Here is a 20,856-nt window from a genome sequence, read left to right as displayed (position 1 = left end):
CTAGTATCTGTGGTTTGTAGTAAAAATTTAAGCCAATAGCAGCAGTTTGTGTGTTATTGAACCCATCAGCATGTTTTTCTGACCTGATGGCCTCAGAGTCGATGTGGACGGGGGCAATACGCTCCAGCAGGAATTTAACCATCTCCAGGAACGGATTGGTGGGTTGTTTGGGGAACGTCAACTTCCGAGTGATCTCTCTCTGCACACAGTACAAAAAGTACATCATTAATACAAACATTCATGGATTTGTGCTTATATATCTGTATACACATTTATGCCAAGGTTTGTATCATTAAATCTAGTTGACGTCTTAGCTGAAAATCAAACATGGTAGAGCCTTGATCGCACCAGGTGTTTAAACATGTGACTGACCACTGACTAATATTATGAGGATAAAAATAAAAACCACATGGATTTATCTGTTATGTTTAACTGAATATCATATATTGATTAAGTGTACATTAATGCTACACTTGTAGAAGCTTTCCCTTTTTAGCATGAAGGCATGTATCATTAGTAGGGACGTAACATATGAAATGTTGCAATATTGCAATTAGGAAACGTCTCGATAATGTACAAGTCTGTGTCGATATCTAACATAATATTACATGGTTAATTTTCTCATTTTATTTCATAAAAGGGTTGCTACTGGCTGCTGCATTGCTTTTAATCTGCAACTGTAGACACAATTCAGACATTCATTGCTTAAGACAATTCACGACAACTTTTTGCACATGCTTAGGTCTGGCTGGCTACTTTTATTTTATTTAGGACAGCAGAAGCACTGCTGTTAAAAGGAAACAAATTAGACAAACAAAAGTTGTACACAGCTTTAATATTTAATAAAAAACATATTTTCAAGTTGTCACTTCTCTTTGTTATTTAATTGCCATAAATGTTGTTTCATGGACTTTTTATTATGGTATTGGTGTATTGGTCGTTTTTCACTTCTTGTCTCAAAAACTAATGACAGGCATCATACTGTTATGTACTGAGGAATAAAAATATGAAATGGCTTGCTATCAGAAATTGCACATTTAACAAGTTAAACTGTGGAACTAGTATTTTAGACCTGTATCAAATGTTTTACTGACTAAATATGTGGGTATGTTATTGTCAATAGTAGTTTTATTATTGTTGACTTGTTGTTTTTGCAGTGTTTTTTTTTTTTAATTTTGCCATGAATTTTCTATTGTTATGCATTATGATATAATGTTTATGTGTGTGGACCCCAGAAAATTTAGCTGTACCTTGGCAATGGCCAATGGGGAGCCAAATAAATAAATGGCGTAGAACATTTCCTGATACTACTACATTTGCTGTGGGGAACTGACTTATATTATTTTGAAGTAGCTGCCCCTTGAAAATTTAATCATTTTCACACTGTCAAAATTCACTGAAAAAGCACTACCTTGAGTGAGATGTGACTGCTGCAGTGTAGAACAGGGGCTCAAAAACAAGCCAACATGTCAGCAATGTTAACACTTGTGTGTATGTGTTGAAGATACGGAGAGAGGAGAAGACCGTCAGTCTGTCTGTGTCAGAGTCTATTTACTAAACGAATGAGTGTTCAGTGTCCTCTCACCACACAGATCTCAGCCTGTTTGCAGGAGCAGGTTGGGCTGATGAGCATCTCCAGCTGGACTCGAAGCTTCTCGTCCTCACCGAGCACCTGGTTGAATTTCTTCATGAAGTCCTGGGCCTTCCCAGCATCTGGAAGATTCTCTGTAAACAAAAAGCAGAGAGAAATCAGTTAAATCAATCACTTTAGGTGGAATGAACCTTTACCATTTTGAAGAAACGACAGAAGATGTGGGCTTCATTGTTTTATAACTTACTGGCAATACTCATCAGCTTCCCAAACATGGCTGTGTTATTGGCCTCAGACTATCGGGGAAAATAGAAATAAAAGCATCAAAGATATTTAGGGACATTTTCATTACAAAACATGGAAGAGGTGGTTAATTTTGTGTGTTAAGTGTGTGTTTGATGTTTCAACTCACCACTGGCAGCTTGTGGAGGTCCAGCAGCTCTTTGACAAGCCCCCTCAGCATGTTCTGACACTTCCACATCTCATTCAGGGCCCTGATGACAGGGGAGTTCGCAAAATATAGGAAAATCAATATGTGACAATTTGATATGTACTTGTTGACCCATTATCGCTTGTTTTCATGATGTATATAGATACAGTATTGTATTTCCTAAAGATGTGTGTTTGTACTTATGTGTATAAACCATAAATGTGCGTCTCTGTGTGTGTTTTCATTGACTGTGTGTGTTTCACTGAAGTGTGTTTACTGACTTGACAGCGTTGGTGTCCAGGCAGGCATACAGGTAGTACAGACACTTCATCTTCTCCTCTGTGTCAAGACTGTGAGGGACCATGTACTGAGCGAAAATCTTCTCTACTAATAATCTGTGGAGAGGAGGGGAGAGTTTATACGACTTGTGTGAAAGAGAGTGAAGCAGGTGAGGAATCCACATAATGTCACTGTGCTAATTCACTTGAAACCTACAGGAATGACATTTAGATTGCCAAAGATCTGTGCCATGACCACTAGTGCTCAATCAGACAGAAGTGAGTTTTTGCAATGAGCAGCATCTTTTTCTAGTTATTTTCTATAGATAGTGAGTGTTATGCAGACTGCTAATGCCCTCTAGACAGTTTTGCAGGAGTAATCTGAACACCTTGAGTTGAATAAACTTACAACTCGGAGCAGAAATAGGCCTAATGTCATTTACATTCTTCCTATTTTTCAACCAGATGAATTGAGAAATATATTTGGAAATAATCATGGAAGACAACCACGATTTAAATAACTGTAGTAACCATGATTTGAACATCAACCTGGAGGAAAATTAGTGCAATACTTGAGATTTTAGCAAAGTTGTTTTCATTCATTTCAAGTACTAATAGCTAACTGGTAACATACAGTTCATGGTTTGTGTTAAGCTAATGTTAGCCCACTTTTAATATCTCCAAAGGCAAACTATCCCATGATTTCTCCTCCTCCAAGTGCCCTCTGCCAGTCTTTTTTCTTTTTTGCTTTTTATTTGTTCATTTTTCACTGAACAGAACACACAACAAAACTAACAACACAACTATCACCAACAATAATCTAAAAAAAAAAAAAGGAAAAGAAATAAAACCATAAATAAAGTCAGAGGGCACTACTCTCTCTTTAAAATCTTATCTATTGAACTACTCTTTAATCAGCAAAGAACAGGACCCATCTTTTGTCTTGTATGCAGCCTGTTTAGCCCAGCCTTTTTATTGGTCCCTGCTTTAGTCCTTAGCCAGTGCCTCACTTTTTCCAAGTACATTTCCTCTAAAACGTCTAACTACTGCTCTGACGTTGGAAGGTCACATTTCAACCATCACCACATGGGAGTCTCAAGACTTTGAAGAGATAGATGTCCCTTAGAAATATGTCTCCTGCTGTCAATCCCAGGTAAACAATCTTGGGATCCTTGAATCTTGTAACATAAAACATCTTCAAGAATCTGACTAACCCTGTCCCAGAATTGCTTTTAAAAATGACCAGAAAACATCTGAGTGATTGGCATTCAACTGCCCACAGTGGCTCCAGTATGGCTGCAAATTTTTATTTTTTATGTGAGCTGTAATAAAAAAGCAGATTAAATTCCTCTACCTGTAGGCCCATTTTCAATGCAACTGTTTAGGTAGCTCTCTAACTATCTGCTAACTAGGAAATTAACTACTTGCAGTTAAACAAAATAAAAGGTTTAAAGGTACTACAAAATCATGATTACATTAAGGATATTGCCAGTTTCTGCACAAGATTATGGTGTGTGCTTTTCAACAGTTAACTATTTATATATCTGTATATGCTCACTTGTCGTCGATGCTGTTCTGATAGTAGATGTGCAGCAGTTTGTCTTTGATCCAGCTGATTTTCTGGGCAGACTCTTTCCCAGCCTCATGGTGCAGACAGTATTTCTTGTAAAGCTGAGCCAGGCCCATCATGGCCTCCTTACGCACACGCCACTACAGGAAGAGGGGGAGCAGGGAGGAAAGACAGATCAAAGAAGACGAATTTGAATAAAGATAATACAAGTGAAATTACATTTCTTGAAGAATGAGGGAAAACCTGTGCTGTTGTGAATAATATCTGCACTACTGATGGTCCATATCCGTGTGTGTATTTTTCTTACCCTCTTGTCTAAAGTCCTTTCCCGTACAAAACCCAACAGCTGGTCATTGACCAAATTGAGGTCTTTCTTGCCGGCGTTGATGATGGTGACGATGACATCATGACGGATGGCTTCCTCTGGGTCATGGGAACGCACCTTCAGATACTCTGATTGGATAATAAAGAGAGAGATGTGTGAGGATAATGTGGAACAAAGAACTGAATTAGCGGAAAAAGGAGCGTGAAAACATCACATTGAGGCAAAAAAACAAACTGAAAAACAAGCAGAAGTGCACCTGTCAGGTCTCTGGCCAGGTCCGGGTGGTTCATGAGGCAGTGGCTGGCAAACTTCACACACTCTAGCCTGACTGGAACGTGGATGTCATTGAACCTGGAGAAAAACATCAGTTATAGATCATGAAATCGACTGAATTATGTGTCATACTTTGAGAAAGCAGGTGAGTGAGCGACTGAGTGACTGAGGAAAAGTTGTCTATTTAAAACTACATGAAAGCCGATGTGTACGCTGTTCTTGAACATGCACACTTCCTGTCCTTTCAATTAAGGCAACTTATTATGGGTGTTCCAATTATTCACCCCAGCTGATTCTTCATTAACCGATTATCTTAGGACTAATCGAATTCATACCTTTTGTTCACTGGGTTGCTTTCCCTTTCAATTTCATTTCAGTGCTGCAAAGATGTGTCCCACCTCACCAACCTCATTTTTCTTTTTCAGCTAAAAATCTGTGGACTCACAAAATGCCATCTGCAACTTAACTTAATTCATAAAATGTTTAGTAAATCAGGAAATCCTCCCCAGAACTTTACAAACTGTCTCAAGACTCCACCAGAAATTTCTACTCTGGCTTCATGAGTTAATGAATTCGTGAAAATCAATGTGGCCTTTTATACATGTTAAGTAATATCTATTGTGTACTCTATAACAAATTAAATATATTATTTTCTGTTAATTAGTCTCTCCTGATTGAAATGGATGAGCTCAAAGCATCATTTGTCACTCACCGTCCTAGGAAGCACTGCCACAGTGGTCTGTTCTGTGAGGCCAGCTCTGAATCTTTGGCCCCAAACAACTTAGCTAACAACCGTACAACAGCTAGACGCTCCTCGCCATCATTGCTCTGCAAACACAAAACAAATACATGTTAAATGTTTTTTTTTTTGGCTCTTTTTATACAAACGTTAATTTTAATCCAGGTAAACAAACGGTCAACCATCCCCATCTCGTGCTCTGATCTGGTACCTGCACAACCTGTAGCATATTTGCATACAAAGGAAGCACAGTGTTACTGCCTCTGCCATTCTGAAAACACCTTTTTTGGTAGATTTGAATATTATTACTTTTATTTTCTCAGGTTGCTCTTCAACAGAATCAGAACTGATACATATTCATATTTGATTCCAGTCTTCAGTGCATTTCAAAAGCATCTACAGTATAATAGCTGCCCACTCCGCCCACTCAGCAGAGGCGTCCCATAATGTGGTACAATTCAAGAAGCCATCAGTTCTTTTTGGTTTTCTAGTGTTTTAGAGGACCAAAACATGCACAGGAGATTTTCTGGCAACTCTAAATTGCCTGTAGGTGTGGAAGTAAGCATGAATGGTTGTGTGTCTCTATGCATCAGCTCTGTGATTGACTGGCGACTCATCCAAGGCGTACCCCGCTACTCACCCACTGACAAAGGTTGTCATATCTTTTTGCATTCCGGCATTTTCTGATTAAAAGCATGAGCGTCCAATGAACAAGTGAATGATTCAATGAATTTCTGAGGACAATGCAGTTTCCAGCTTTGCAGAATTTTATATTCCTACTCAAGACTTGTTATACTTTGCATCTCTTGCAACTAATATAATTCATTTTGTAGAGATTACCTATGTTAAAACAGGAGGAACATTTTGTTTTGAGGTTTGTCGTCTTCTCTTTCTTATTTTGTGTCAATGCAGCAATTTCACGAGGAGTTTTACTGTATATTATATGAATGTATAAAGCTGCATTTCATTGTGTTAACTTAAATAAGATATTGTGGGAAAAGAATAGGTTTTCAAGGCTGTCTGAGTAAGAGTGTTTCACCATGATAACACACATAACAATTATCTTAAATTAGAATTATCTTGTACTACTGAGAGATAAAAGCAACTCAATGAGAAACAGTGCTTAAGCTTTAGTTTGCAAAGTTTGTCCACTGACCATCAATACTGTGTGTGTGTGTGTGCGCGTGTGCATTAACCTTAAGTTTGAATTCCAGCTGTGGCATAACAGAGGTAAGCAGCATAGGGTCGATGGCAAACAGTTCCTGGATGAGATCGAAGACATGCTCTGATAGGTCGCTGACTGACGACTTTCCCATCACTAAAACCTGATTGAAGAACTGAGGAAGGACAAAAAACACTGTGTGAGATAAATACTTAATTAAACAAGACATCCTGTAGATTCAGACAGTGATTTATGCAAACAGAGTCTGAAGACAAGAGTGAGAAAAACAAAAACACAGGGGAAAACTGAAAAAGACTGTGAGACGTGGAGGCTGCTCACGTTTGCAATGCATGTCTCGATGGTCTGGACGGTCCTCTTCAGCAGAGTCTTGGCAAGATCGTACGCTTGCTTGTTCAGATTCTGTTCCAAGGAAAGTTAAACACTGATTAGTTAGTTCAAATGACAGTGAAAATCTTACTCAAACATTCAATGATATACTGAACTTCAGGTTTTTGGTCAGTGTCCAGTATGACTGCAGCTGACAAGTAGATGAGAAATATGAAAGGCTAGTTGTTGTCAGAAAAAAGGAAGCTATTCTGGGCAAAAAGATGCCATTCATCAGAAGGGTCCTCTTGTAGTGAGGACAGCTCAGAAAAGGATTTCATTATTTGAGAGCAAAGAGGAAATTGTGAAGTAACCTCAAAGAAGCAGCTGATTTTCACATATAATTACATAATTAAGTGTTTAACCACAGAGAGTATGCGCTGCAAATGGTAATTTTGTAAAGATTTCATAGTGTCCTATGGGGTTTTTTGTTAAAATTAATTATTTTATTTTTGAAAAATATGACAACACAGTCACATAATTATATCTGGAGATCTTTAAATCTTTAAAAACACTGCAGATAATACATATGAATGTGTTTCTTACTTTATGTGCAGGGATGAGGTTAATGAGGATGGTGTCCAGCAGCTCCTGTGTGACTCCGTCTCCCTCCATGATGATGGAACTCATCAGGTCCATCATGTGCATCTGCACCTTCTGGTTATGGCTGTTACTGTGGAGACAGAGAGAGAGAGACAGAGAGAGAGAGAGATGGGGACATTTGTTATCTGATGAAAAGACAAAGATAAAAAACACTAAATCAAAAATAAAAAGAACAGTTTTTCATTGTAGCCTCCTCCACATCTGTGGTGAAAATGGATCCTAATGGTAGTTGGGATCATTATCAGTCTGCACATTTCTAGGTAAGGCAAAACAGTTTAAAAAGAGTAGTAAAAAGGGAGCTTATCTATACATGTGACAGATTAAACCAGTAAGAATGTGCTGGAATACAAAGTCTGACAAATATAGATATTTCAGCATGAAGAGAAACAAAGAATGTGAAAGTTTAAGACATGAAGAGATTTAACAGAAAGAGCAGCAGTTTAAAAAGGGCCTTACTTGATGACAGAGAAGAGAGTTTTGAAAAGCTGGATGAAGATCTCGTTGCAGTCCTCCAGTTCAAAGCAGATGTTGTAGGACTTCACCCAGGCCAGGTTCTACAGAAAAACAAAGAAACATCATTTCTTCAGCAGCAGCTTGTTGTATTGCCCCTTGAACCACAATTAACAAAACACAAATACAGCTCCTTGTGGTTTCTACTGAATAAATGTCTTACCTCCAGCAGGTAGAAGTATCTGTTGAACTGAGGACTCTTGGTGTCTTCAAGTCCCTTTAGCTGTCTGGTGATGAACAAGAATATGTCCTGGAGATGAGAAAGAAAAACATTTGAGCATTGATCGAGCTAACTGTTTTTTTATGTTAGCATTGGTGAGTGTTCAGAATATAAGTTCCTGGCATGCTCTCAAAAGCAGATCTGGCTAGAAAAGTCAGTGATAAATTATAATCATCACAATTCTAAACGTCAGTTTAGCATCAGGTTAAATTTTCTGTTCTTGTTTTACATGGCAATCCTGTTGCAAAAATATCAATTTTTAGGGCGTATTTTGGATTATTTGAAGTGGGGTTGTATGAGGTACTTATCAATAGTGTATCACCTGCAGTACATGGTGGTCAACATGTGCCCAGTTTGAAGAAACAGCAGGAGAAATGGTGTAGGAAGCTAAGCAATGTACTGCTGTGGACAGGGTCAGCAGCAAAACACATTTTAGCCACTTAAAAAAGGCTAGCCAAAGACCAATCAATATCAGTCTAAGTGTACGCTATATTTGGAATATTTTCACTGCTTTACCTTGTCATCAGGCAGCTTTTTCTGATGGGAAACTGCTGTTACATAGGCCAAATATTGCGTTCTCTCACCCAACCAGACTCCACTGATACCTTACCTTGCAAAACACGGGAGCTGCTGGTTTACTGCAGCCTTGATCAGTTAGTTTGTTTCGGATTCACCAACGTCACACAATAACACCAACTAAGAGATCGAGGCAGCTGTCTGACTGCAAGGTAAGGCAGTAAAAATATTCTAAATTTAGCACACACTTAAACTAATAGAGTTTTTTCATGTGTCTGACACATTTTTGTGCTGCTGATCCTGGCCACATCAGTTCATGGCTTAGCTTCTGTGCTGTACTGCTCTCTGCTTCTCCAAACTGGGAGCGTGTGGACCTCCATCTACTGTAGGTAACAGACTGGTAAGTACCTCATACAAACCCACTTCAAAAAAATCTGAACTATCCCTTTAATGTTGAGAGGTCACAATGATATTCTACAACAAGAGTGGTGGTTTTAGCACATATTGGGAATGCCTAAAGATGAAAAGAGTAATGATACAAGATATTAAGTAAAACTATATAACATTATATATTATAATACAATAGTCGACTAGTGAATGTTAATTGCCAACTAGTTAACAAACACACTATTAACCCAGAAATTTTATTAACAGCAGCTTACAGAGTTTTATTTTGCTTGTGTTCATGTTAATTAACAACAGTTCATCAAATCTGCAGACAGGTGTCAACACAACTGGTGCAATCAGCAGAAAGAAAGAAAGAGAGCTTGGACTGTTTAGACGATTTCATGCAGTTGTCCAGGGTCAGATTCTAACCTTGAGTTTGTCATGGGAGGTGTAGGGCGCCTCGGGAGCGTAGATCCTGAATATGTCAGCCAGACAGCAGGCTACCAGTAGCCGTACGTCTTTATTGGGGTTCCTGAGGAAGAACTCTGAGGCGAGGTGGAGTGCCAGGGAGAGATACTGCTGTTTCTCCTCTTCAGAGTCTTGATCCATGTCCATGTAGGTTTTCACCACCATCTGTTAAACAGAGCGACAAGAGAGGAGGGTGAGATGGGAAAACATCTAAAGCAGGCCAAGATTAAAATCAATGGAGCAGTTTGAATGTTTGGCAGCTCTGCATTAAGAAAATCTAGCCTACATCACATCTTTAGTTTGATGGTTTCCTATGGTGCTTTGTCCAGTGTTATCTAGACAGTGTTTGAACAGCCACTTAAAACATGGCTCCTGCAAAATTCTATGAATATAGAGGCAAATAATGGTATCATTATTGTAAGTGCTGGTTTCTCTTTAATTATTTTGTAATTTTTGTGTGCATTTCCATCTCTGTGGTTCACTGTGTGTTCACTCACAACCCTGTATGTTACAGAAACTGAAACAGTGTTCTTACCAAGCACTAAGGTTGCACAATTAATATTAATCACAATCACAATTTTGGCTCCCCACACTTAAATGAAAATGATCAACTGCAGTATTAAAATTTGAAATGCATGCCCTGTTATAGAAAACTTTGCTGAATATTACATCAAATGCTTCCTAAACTATCAGCCAGCCACACTGCAGTGGCAAACTTTCCTGAATTTTGCAGCTGCAGGACAGAGAAAAAGAATCATATACACCAGAGAGCAGACAAGAAAAATTAAAATCAAATGTCTGAAGCACAAGGTGAAGCACTAGTTCCTGGAAACAGATCATCGTTCGTTGGTAAAATTTTATTTCTATTTTACTTCTACAAGATGAACTGTGACTAAGGACCAGTCTTATTTTGATGCACAGATTTGTACATTCGCTGGAATGTAGCACAACGTGGAGGCGAAAGAAGTGCAATAAATCAGTATCTCAAAATGGATCAATCAATCATGATAATCATTTTGCTCATAATAATGCAGTCAAGCACACACAAACCGTGCTAGCTTGAGAAGTGGTTTTAGCATAGCGGCCACAGCTGGAATTGCAGGTCACATGATACTAACTGACTCCATACGGAAGCATTGAAAAATAAAGACCTTTCTATTTAATTTAATTCATTTAATTTTTCTGTGCTTCAAAAATACTTTAAAATTATTGTTTCTATTATCAACATTTAAAGCCATTAACCAATAAAATGTCTCAAACAGCAATTCAGCAAATCTTTAGGAGCATATGCACCCAGGAGCAACTTTCACTTCAATTAATGAGGCACCATCTGGGAACACTGGATCATTTTTTAAAAATACATCCATGATTTTAAATAAGATGCAAATAGTTGTTTTTGACAATGATATACCAAGAGCACATCAGGAAGGAAGCTGGGTACGAACTGTAAAGACTGGCATTCAGAGTAGCTTAAGCAATTATCCAGAGCACTTAATAATCTGCCTCAGTTACAAGTCACTTGGCCTTCCAGAGCTTGTCTACTTGAAACCGCTGCATTCAGATTTTGATGAAGGGATAATTTACAGCAGAGAGACTCAAACACAGTTTCTTACCAAAGGTAAGAGCTAAATGAGGCTAAAGCAACATATGGCTCCAGAGCCTAGCCTTAATATTCAAGTATGTGACACCAGTTTATCATTAAAAAAGTTACTGAAATCAGTGACAACACTGCGGGTTTGAGATATTCAATTTTAAAGTATTGATAGGGATAATGCAAGGTAAGAAGTATATTCCCCTTCTTACTTGTTGTATCTCAACAAATGAATAAGGCCCAGGGTTAAAATGACATACTTTGCTTAGGTTTTTATCTAGGTCAAACATGAACACTACTGTCTCAAGAGGTTGTATGTACACCGGTCTTATCAAACATCTCAGTTGTTATGGACAGGCACTAGGACAGCACACTTTAAACTACCACTTCCTCTACATGGGCTGACTGTGTGTGTGTGTGTGTGTGTGTGTGTGTGTATGAGAGAAGCAAAGCAGAGCAGTGGAGCTCACTGAACAGCCAGGCAGCCAGCGGGGGTGGGGGATGGGCCAACAGCTCCAGCAGACTGCAGAACACCGCACTCACTCCTACACACACAAAAACACACACGCACACTCTCACCCCAACCCTCCGCCGTTCTTAGCTGAAAACAGTAACAAGCCAGTCGCTGAAGGTTCTCTTACTCCACAGCTCAACAGGCCCACACACTCGACTCAGTGTATGTGCACCCTCAATTAACTTTAGTTTGCAACTATTAGCTGATCAGTCGCTTAGCTGTCAGCTATCAAATTAACCACCAACTAATGATAACCAATTCATCATTTTGAGTCACTTTTTGTAGAAAAAAAAATTACCTGTTTTCAGCTTCTCAAAGGTGAACATGTTCTGTTTTCTTGAGTCCTCTCTGACAGTAAACTCAAATGTTTTTAGGAGTTGTGGACAAAATACTGGAAATTTCCCCACTGTGGGACTAATAAAGGAATATCTTATCTTATCTTAACAAGGTATTTGAGGATGTCGCCTTGTGCTTTTGGAAATTGGATGAACATTTTTTATGATTTTATAGACTAAACAACTGATCAACCCTGTAGGTTAATTGATGCAAGCAGCCCTGATAACGTCTAATAAACAATAAACTGGCAGCCATTTCCGTCCCCAGGGAGGAGTCAAATATTTAAGATTTTACCCCTCTTACTTATTTACATGTAATTCATACAGTGCAGCCAGTGCATTGAATCATTCAGCTGTGTTCAAACTGAAAATTAACATTAAGAAATTACACTGTCAACTGTCATCTGGCAACACAACTCCTAAAGCACTGAAATACATCCAAGCAAATATTCCTGGCCGGTACATGAGTTTGTTAAATAAATGGGGCAGTTCTCTTGTTTACCTGGTGATCGGTACCCCAGGGGATAAAATTGTTGCTGTAATAGCTTTCCTTATAGTATAAACTGCAGGGCAGAGTAATTTGTCACTGAAACTGGCCATCCTGGATTGCATTTCGATGTCCAACTGTCAGCCGAAGCCTCAAACCTTGTGGGGTACAGTTAAACACCGGGCTCTTTTTGGTTTCAACTTGGTCTGCAACTAATGATTATTTTCATCACTGATTAATCTGTTGATTATTTTCTCAATTAATCAAGTAGTTGTTTGGTCCAGAAAATGGTGAAAAATATTGATCACTGTTCCCCAAAGCACAAGGTGATGTTTTCAAATGTTGTATTTCCTCCACAACCCGAAGATACTCAGTTTACTGTCAATGATAACTAAAGCAATCAGAGAATTTGGACATTGTTTCTGAAAAATGACTCAAACCAACTGATTGATTATCAAAATAATTGGCCAGTAATATACTAGTTGACAACTTTTTAATCAATTGACTATTTGTTGCAGCTTTAGTCTCAACCACTTTAATGTACAGTGACAGTAGAATGAGCCTAACATAATATAAAATGTAACTAGACTGAGCACAAAGTAAGAAGGAAACATGTTTCCAGATGTGTCTTACTATTAATGCAACCGTCTGCCATTTTGGGAAATTGACTTATTCACTTCCTTGAGTTAGATGAGGGGATGATTGATACCAGTTTCATGTCTCTGTCTAATAAATATTAGGGTTGGGCGACTGGTCGAACATATCACCTATCAATGATGGGCTGAATCCATCACAAGCTGATTGTTGGGGCGATATACAGAGCAACAGCCAGCCACTGCTCCACAACGCACTCATATCCAGCAGCACAGTATACACCAACTCAGCTGGACCATGAATGTGCTGAGCTGGGTGAGGAGTGAGAGGTAAATAGTTTACAGAGCTGGACTCTTTGCACTCTTTTCGCACAGTGAATTAAGGATTAAATTCAACCAAACCAGAGTTGGTGGTTGTTGGAAGAGGGGACATACTAAAAACAGTTTAAGTGAGTTCTACATGTTTTTCTGTCAAATAGTGTTTGCTTTGTGAGCCAGTTAAGCTGGTCTTAGTTTGGTAAAAGAGAGAAACTTGAATTCAGAAGGTGACAGGTTGCATTTCTCTTTTTAAAATGGAAAAAAAGGTGTGAGAATATTTACTTTCTTTACACTCTGTGAGTGAATTTTGTTTAAAGGGCGTAGTGAAAGTACACAGCATATGTAATGTAGTGAATTCACCTGCTGCAAACATCTCCCAGCTGAGACTCAGGAGGACAGGAGCAGGTAGGGGCAAATGTATCGCCAATTGCCAATGGATCAGCTTACAATGGCCGGTTGGAAAATTTTAAAATAACCCCCAATTCTAACAAATAGCAGTCGCTTCCTAATGGTTGCCTCGGTTGGTTGCCTAGCAACATCATAGTGACGACAAGAATTCAACCAGCTGCAGGCTGTAGTTTCATATTTACTGTATAGACATGAGGGTGGTATCAATCTTCTCATCCTGCTCTCAGCAGGAGAAACAGTATTTATCAAGTGAGCTATTGCTTTAGATAAAGGAATACTTTCTCACCATGAGAAATCAATGCGGTCTGAAACAGTGATCTCTACTATATACAGTCAGATCAAGCAGATGTGTCCCAATTCCTCATCATTTCTTCTATTTCTGTACACAGAGCTTTTGGTAAATCAAGCACTACATGACCAGTCTGTGCTGGAGAAAATACTTTGCCACTGGGTAGATAACAATAGTCTCTGGGTGATCATTTACAACATATTAAAAAAAAAAAAAAAATTTGGTTTCACCAACATAATGACTCCAAATTCCTCCCGAGAGGATAACAATCGAGATTCTTAAATGAAATCTTACATAAAATGATCTTTTCTCCAGCCCTCCTTTAGCTACCACAAAGAGTCAGTGGGCCACCCACTCAGATCAGGACCCACCAACTAATCACCATTAACAATCAGGAAATTGGCAGGTTTTGACTTGGATTTACTTTCTAGAAAAGTACACACAGTGGCCATGAGGGTGCATATTATAAAATGTTATTGAAAACCTTTTCCCTGATGCAAATGAATTCCCACTAGGGCTGCACAAATAATAGCAATATTAGTGACTTCGTGATACGATATGAGACACAATATGAGAAAACAGCATTATACTGAAGTACTGAAGTGCTGCATAGATGCCATGGCTTAAAAATCTTGTGCTTAATATTAAAGAAAACAAATATTCTTGGTTAAGACCACAACAAATATCATATCATCACGATTTGAAACTTTTTTCAGTAAAAATTAAAATCGTAACAAACACAATAATTTCCACTAATCTTACCATTTATCGCAGTCACAATTTCAGCCAAAATAATTACAAATGCCTTTTTTAACCAAATTGTGCAGCCTTAATTGCCACCACATTTAATTCAACACAAACACCTCCTACTTTCTATGTGTACTCTACAGCGATTTAAATTAAATGAATTTAATTGTAATTTCTAACTAGATGAAATACCACTTTTCAATTTTTTTGTCTTACTGTCCAGCTAACAGAGACTCAGCTTGTTAGCTCTTCCTACATATTCAGCATTCTGCAGCACATACATTATAACTAAGTCTAAAAAGGAGAGTAAATAGAGTAGTGAGACTAATGAAAAGCAAGTAAAAATCAAAGCAGATCCTTTTAAACAACAACATGGATCCCAGACAAACCAACAGTTCCATGTAACAACTCTGACAAAAACTCAATGCAGGCAATCCAAAGACGAGGCCAAGACAAGACAGACACTAAATATAAAGACTAGCAACTCTACAAAACAGACAGCAGTAACAAACAGTGTTAAACTTTAGCCTACAAATACATTGGTAACAAAGTTATGTAATTTCCTATTCAGCTCAGACATAGGCTTATATTCTGGTTAATGTTTATGTAATATTCAGACAAAAAGAAAACCTTTGGAGAATTAGCCTCACATGTTGCGTTTTGATGCAAGTATTTATTTGTAAAGAGAGATAAAATGAAAACGAAACAGCCTGGTGCTATATGGACTATATGAAACCCTGTGATGTCACATGTTGTGCAGGGAGGATTTGACCTTGCGGGCATTAATCCAAACTTCAGAATAACTTATGATAGTGGCTGAGTCTAGTAGAAAATGACTGAAAAGCTGAGACATCAAACATATAAAATAATTCCTCTGCTGGCCAATTTCCCTGCTGGCAGGACAACACAAATCTTAAATCTCTTCTAGCAAACGACTGGCTAGATTACTGCACATGCAATTAGTGTCAGCCTTTCCAACTCTCAGCAGCATCCAGCAGAGGTTAAAAAGATCTATAAACATCTGTCTTGCACAGTCAAGAACATGCCATTCAGCTCATTTGTCCAGCTTGTCCAGGCCAGTGGTTGTGTGCTTTACGGTCACGGAACAACTCTCTGAATAGTTCTAGGATGTCAGGAAACCATTTCGGTATTAGTGTAGTAAACACTCTAATGTGATTAAGAAGAGTCACAGGATCCCTGTAAACACAGATGCCAACTTTGAATCTGTTGCAGGTTTGAAGTGTGGGGGGAGGGGGTGGGTGGATATCAGGTTTATCACCCATGTTTTAAGCAGCTCTCATAAATATTTTCCATAATAAATGTATTATATGACAATGAAGAAACAATGTGACAATGTGAAAGGGGTTGGTTACTAAATACAAGCATATCACCTGAATCTGCAGGTACCCTTGGCTTCTCTGAGCTTCAGCCTATACAGAGTTTCAGCTTACTGTTTAGCTGTCAAGCGAGCCACTGTTTCACTCTCACAGCATTATTGTGACCACAACAAGCAGCTATTTTTAGTGAAAAAGCTCTAAAAGCTCACCATAAACTCCCAGCCCAGCACCAAATGGCAGAGGGAAGCCCCTTTCACCCATGCAGTATATCCCTGAAATGTTGAGGTACATTTCCTACAATTGTGAAACGGAGCAGGGATCAATATTCAGGGAATTTTGTACTGCCAATTTCCCATGTCAGGACTTAATAACATTTCAAGAATGTTATTAATCACAATGACACAATGACTCCAGACATATCAAATGTGTTTCAAGTAGATCACAAAAAACATTACTTCTCTCACAGACTTGTTGAATATCAAATACATCATAAGACCACCAGACAAAAACAGCTCCTGGCCAGCCACATTCCTGTAAATAATCTTTACCCACACACATCCTCCATTGCCCGATCATCTTCTTCTGTTGAGTTTCAAGCAGTTAGCATCCACAATCCCAGTATTACTCTTTCCGCGTCTCCAAGTGTGTGCACATGTTAACTTGTTGTCTGGTGTGACTGCGTGGAACATGTGATGGACAATGATCACATTGCTCTGTAACTAACCACTAGTCCAGATACATCTGTTTTGCATTTGATTAGAATGCAATACTATTTCTTCAATACAAACAACAACTTGCATCAAAAGCTGAATCCAGGTTCGACATTAACCATGGTCTGATGGCCCATGGCCACAAAAAGTTACTCTGTGGCCACCAAATATTCCACAAGGTTACAGTTCCACTAACATCCCAATTCCTCTGCATCTTTTGTTCAACATTTCATGTAAACAGTACTTGTCACCAGCTAGCTACTGATATTTTGCGGGAACTAAAGAACATGTTTACTGATCCTACTCAGCTGTTAACACGATCCTTGCAGAAGAACCAGAAAGACAAAGACAGAAACCAGGAAGACAAAAATTTTGGAGTGAATGGAAGCAGGAGTTTAAGTGACTAGAATATGACATTTCTATGGATGTAATGACCACTGGTTTCCTCAACTAGCCAAGATGTCTCATTGCAAACAATAACTCTAGTAAACACCACACATCATCAACTCATGGGAAGGTGTCTTTAAGGAAGGATGTGTTCAATTGTTTTTACATAAGCTTCCATTTGGGAAACCAAAAATGTACTGTGGCCATGAAATTAAGGGGCTTGGTGGCTCGTAAGGTCAGTGCTTGAAAATATTAGTCTCTATCACTGTGAATCTTTGAAATGTGCATGAATTTTAGAATCTCTAACTATTTGGTATGTTCTGCTTTCGCTTTACTGACAGCATGCACTCAAACTGACATGAACTCGCGAATTTGGGTAAAACTGGTGACCCATGTTATCCCAGCATGATTTGACAATGTTACAAGGAGCTTCTTGTGATGTCCCAGGCTTTCTCCATCTTCCAAGTGCCCCCATAAATGTCCAGTGGGGTCAAGATCAGGTGACTGTGGCAGAAAACCCATGACAGTCAAGACTCCCTCTGTATTCAAGCAGTTCTTGCAAGACAGCAGTATGAATCCTTCCCCACAAAGATGCAAACCACAGTGTAATGCATGTCTCTGAATATTAAGTGATGCTTCTCATCATCGTGTAGTCAAATAGATGCAGGTGTACAAACTGAGAGACAGCAAAACACCAGACTTGATTATTCCCACCACCATGTTTCACAGTCAGTTTGATCTCAAACTTGGATTCATCAGTAAATAGGACTGTTTTTCCAGTCATGCACTGTGAAATGCTTGTATTTCTTGGCCCAAAAACTTGATGTACTGATCTGATAGTGTGGTCGCTTTTGGTCTGCCTGATCATGCATTGAATACAACTGATTCAGTTTTTGCAAAACATTTGCGAGTTCCCTGCACTCCCCCTTTAGCAATCTTAAGTCTAACCATGACTTGATGTTGAAAAAGTTCCTATTAACTAAGAATAACAATTTGACTTCTGACACTTTCACTTAAATTCTGAATCCTCAAAGTTTGCAGTCATTTCTAGGTTTAGCTGAAAATATTTTTCAATATGGTCTCAGATTTTTAGACCCCACTCTGTATATGTATAGCAGTATGACAGTTTCTTTAAAGAAGAAGGACTAAATGCAAACATGAGTCACTGTTTTGTTCCCTTGCTGTAAAAATAGCTTCAGTGAGCAATGTTTGCTTTCCTACTGTTCACATTTTGGAATCATTCCATTTTTCTAACCTTAAGGGGATAAGATGAAAGGCTGAAAAACTTGCAATACTTTCTGAACAATAGTGACTCCTGTACAATGTCACACTCAAGTTCACGACCATCAAAATTCTCTGGTATTGATTATGTCCTTGAGTGTTGTTTACAGACTGTGTGATCTCAACAAAAGTCAGAGGATTAGGACAATAGCCTGCCATAAGGGAGGAAGTGCTCGTATAACTTAAATGAATACCTCAGACTTTTTTAAGTGGGGACTTATGAGGTACTTATCGATACTCAGTGTACAGTAGATGGTGGTCAGCACACCCCTACTTTGGAGAAACAGAGAAGAGGACCAGAATGAAAGCTAAGCAATGTACTGCTGTGGATTTTAGCCACTTTAAAATAAGGGCACACCTAAAAAAAATAAATGAATAAAATGAAAATCAATGTTGGTTTAAGTGTACACCATATTTAGAATATTTTCCCTACTTTACCTTGCATCAGACAATCTTTTCCAACAAGAAGCCGCTGATATATAAGCCAAATATCACTCTTGCCAAACCAACTAAACTCCAAGGGCTAAATCAGTAGTTTTACCTCACAGACCACAGGAGTTGCTGGTCTACCACTGCCTCAATCAGTTAATTGACTTGTGCTATTAAATTACTGTGAATCTGGATTAATCCTTTAAAACACTTAACGCACACAATAACACAAACAAACAAACCAATCGAGGTAGAAGTAGACCAGCAACTAGTGTGTCCTGCAAGGAAAAATTCCTCATTAAGCACAGTAATCCAGTTGGCTCATGGAGAGTGACACTTGGCTGCCTGAAAGCATGGTAAAGCAGTGAAAATATCCTAAATATAGCATGCACTTAAATTTGATTTTTATTTTTAAATCGATTTTTTTATGCAGGGCTGTTTTTTAGGTGGCTAAAATATATTTTGACTCTGTCCACAGCAGTACACTGCATAGTTTCCTACAGTGATACTCCTGCTGCTTCTCCAAAATGGGGGCGTGTCGACCTCCATCTACGATAGGTAATGCACTGAATAAAAGTATGTACCTCAAACATGCATCCCTACATGAAATAATCCAAACTATTCCTTTATTACTCAACAGTTTACAAAGTTAAGAGGGTTTGTGGCATCGTGCCAGGGGCTGGACTGATAAATGAGGTTACGGCTTGCAAAAAAAACACATCTTGACAGCCAAGAAACCCCATCAACACACCTTTAACCGTTTGACCACCTCATCGTTGCTGATTTTGTCCGTAATCTCCTTCACTCCAGGAGGATAGATGATCTTTCCGTCCCCCGCCGGTTTCTGCTGTTGCGGGAACTCCATGCTTGTTGGTGTCTAGTCCACACGGTCTTCTACTGGCCTCTATGGGTCAGAAAACAAAAGTTCAACACAACCATGCTACCGCACTCACCAAAACCTCATTTTAACCATCAATCTCATTTACCTAGTATCAATTTTGCCTGCTAGAAATGATAACACCGCACCTGTATATTTATCGATATTCTAATCCAGAAAACTTTTCAGGCAGAAAGCTAGCATTAAACCAGCATTGTGCATATTATTAGCTTACAGGCTAAAACACCCCAGCTAAACATCAGCACCATATTTTCACGTTAATGCCTCATCAAACATCGTATAGCTGCAGAAACAAGCTCAACTGCCAATTCGGTAACATCACAGCTATTTAAATCGCTAATCTGTGAGAAAACCACTTTAAAAACAACACGAGAGTAGTCGGTGTATGCCCACTGTCATACAGGTTATCAAATTAGCTAGCTAGCTAGCTAGTTGCAGTGCAAACATCATTGGCTAGCGGCTAGCATTTTGCGGGAAGGAAGCGAGTGCTACTGCGCGTTAGCCGCGCTAGCTAGCTAACTGGTTAGCCTACTTTTGCTAGCCTAGCTAGGCCGCAAACTATTCAGGTACCCATCACATCTCCAGCTACAGACAATCACAGAGGAAGTGAAGTATCCTATCATCTTTGCCTAAAATAGCCATGCTCGCAGTCAGTTCCTGTGGTTTACAACAAATGCAACTACTTTGTGACTTTTAAAAACGAAGCAAATTTACTTGTTACTGTCTTTTTTCAACTTCAACGCATCGCTCCGTACTGCCGCTAGTTTACAGGCGAAGGGCTGCTACCGTCGCCCTCTCTCACCACCAACTTGCCCCCACGGAGGATTTAGAGCACCCTAACAAATGCAAAATGGATCTATTTTCACAGATACAACTACGACTAAAACCGCAGGATATTTGCCAAGCGTTTCCTCGTATGTATTTACCTCTCAAGTGGGCCGTTTTAATTCATTAGTCTGACACAGGTTGGGTTTAGTTTTCGGCACAAAGCTCTCTGTCCGTTCAGTCAGTGCTGTCTGTGTGAAGCCTGGGTGCAGAGCGCCCCCCTCGGTCTGAAAGGAGTACTGCAGCACCAA

At 39.0% G+C, this 20,856-nt stretch overlaps 1 protein-coding gene across 3 annotated transcripts in view; it reads right to left on the bottom strand.

The window, feature by feature from the left end:
* pds5a (PDS5 cohesin associated factor A) overlaps positions 1–20,856 on the bottom strand; it is a 28,813-nt gene extending 7,957 nt beyond the window's left edge. For 2 of the 3 annotated variants that reach the window (XM_084715385.1, XM_084715387.1), the window contains exons 1-17: positions 20,707–20,856; positions 19,634–19,786; positions 9,418–9,621; positions 8,029–8,115; positions 7,812–7,909; positions 7,299–7,425; positions 6,708–6,788; positions 6,403–6,543; positions 5,180–5,295; positions 4,451–4,545; positions 4,177–4,322; positions 3,858–4,009; positions 2,303–2,416; positions 2,004–2,085; positions 1,839–1,887; positions 1,586–1,725; positions 84–199 (exon numbers count right to left, since the gene is read on the bottom strand). In XM_084715385.1, coding sequence (XP_084571511.1) covers positions 84–199; positions 1,586–1,725; positions 1,839–1,887; positions 2,004–2,085; positions 2,303–2,416; positions 3,858–4,009; positions 4,177–4,322; positions 4,451–4,545; positions 5,180–5,295; positions 6,403–6,543; positions 6,708–6,788; positions 7,299–7,425; positions 7,812–7,909; positions 8,029–8,115; positions 9,418–9,621; positions 19,634–19,747 — 1,862 coding nt within the window. In that variant the 5' untranslated portion in view covers positions 19,748–19,786; positions 20,707–20,856. Of the gene's footprint in view, positions 1–83; positions 200–1,585; positions 1,726–1,838; positions 1,888–2,003; positions 2,086–2,302; positions 2,417–3,857; positions 4,010–4,176; positions 4,323–4,450; positions 4,546–5,179; positions 5,296–6,402; positions 6,544–6,707; positions 6,789–7,298; positions 7,426–7,811; positions 7,910–8,028; positions 8,116–9,417; positions 9,622–19,633; positions 19,787–20,494; positions 20,513–20,706 lie in introns of those variants that run through there. The other variant, XM_084715386.1, reaches the window with a different exon arrangement.

Source organism: Lutjanus erythropterus, chromosome 3 (genome assembly GCF_056507025.1).
Source record: "Lutjanus erythropterus isolate fLutEry1 chromosome 3, fLutEry1.hap2, whole genome shotgun sequence".
Taxonomy (NCBI): domain Eukaryota; kingdom Metazoa; phylum Chordata; class Actinopteri; order Lutjaniformes; family Lutjanidae; genus Lutjanus; species Lutjanus erythropterus.
Note: the sequence above shows the minus strand (reverse complement) of the source record. Positions and strands in the feature narration are given on the sequence as shown.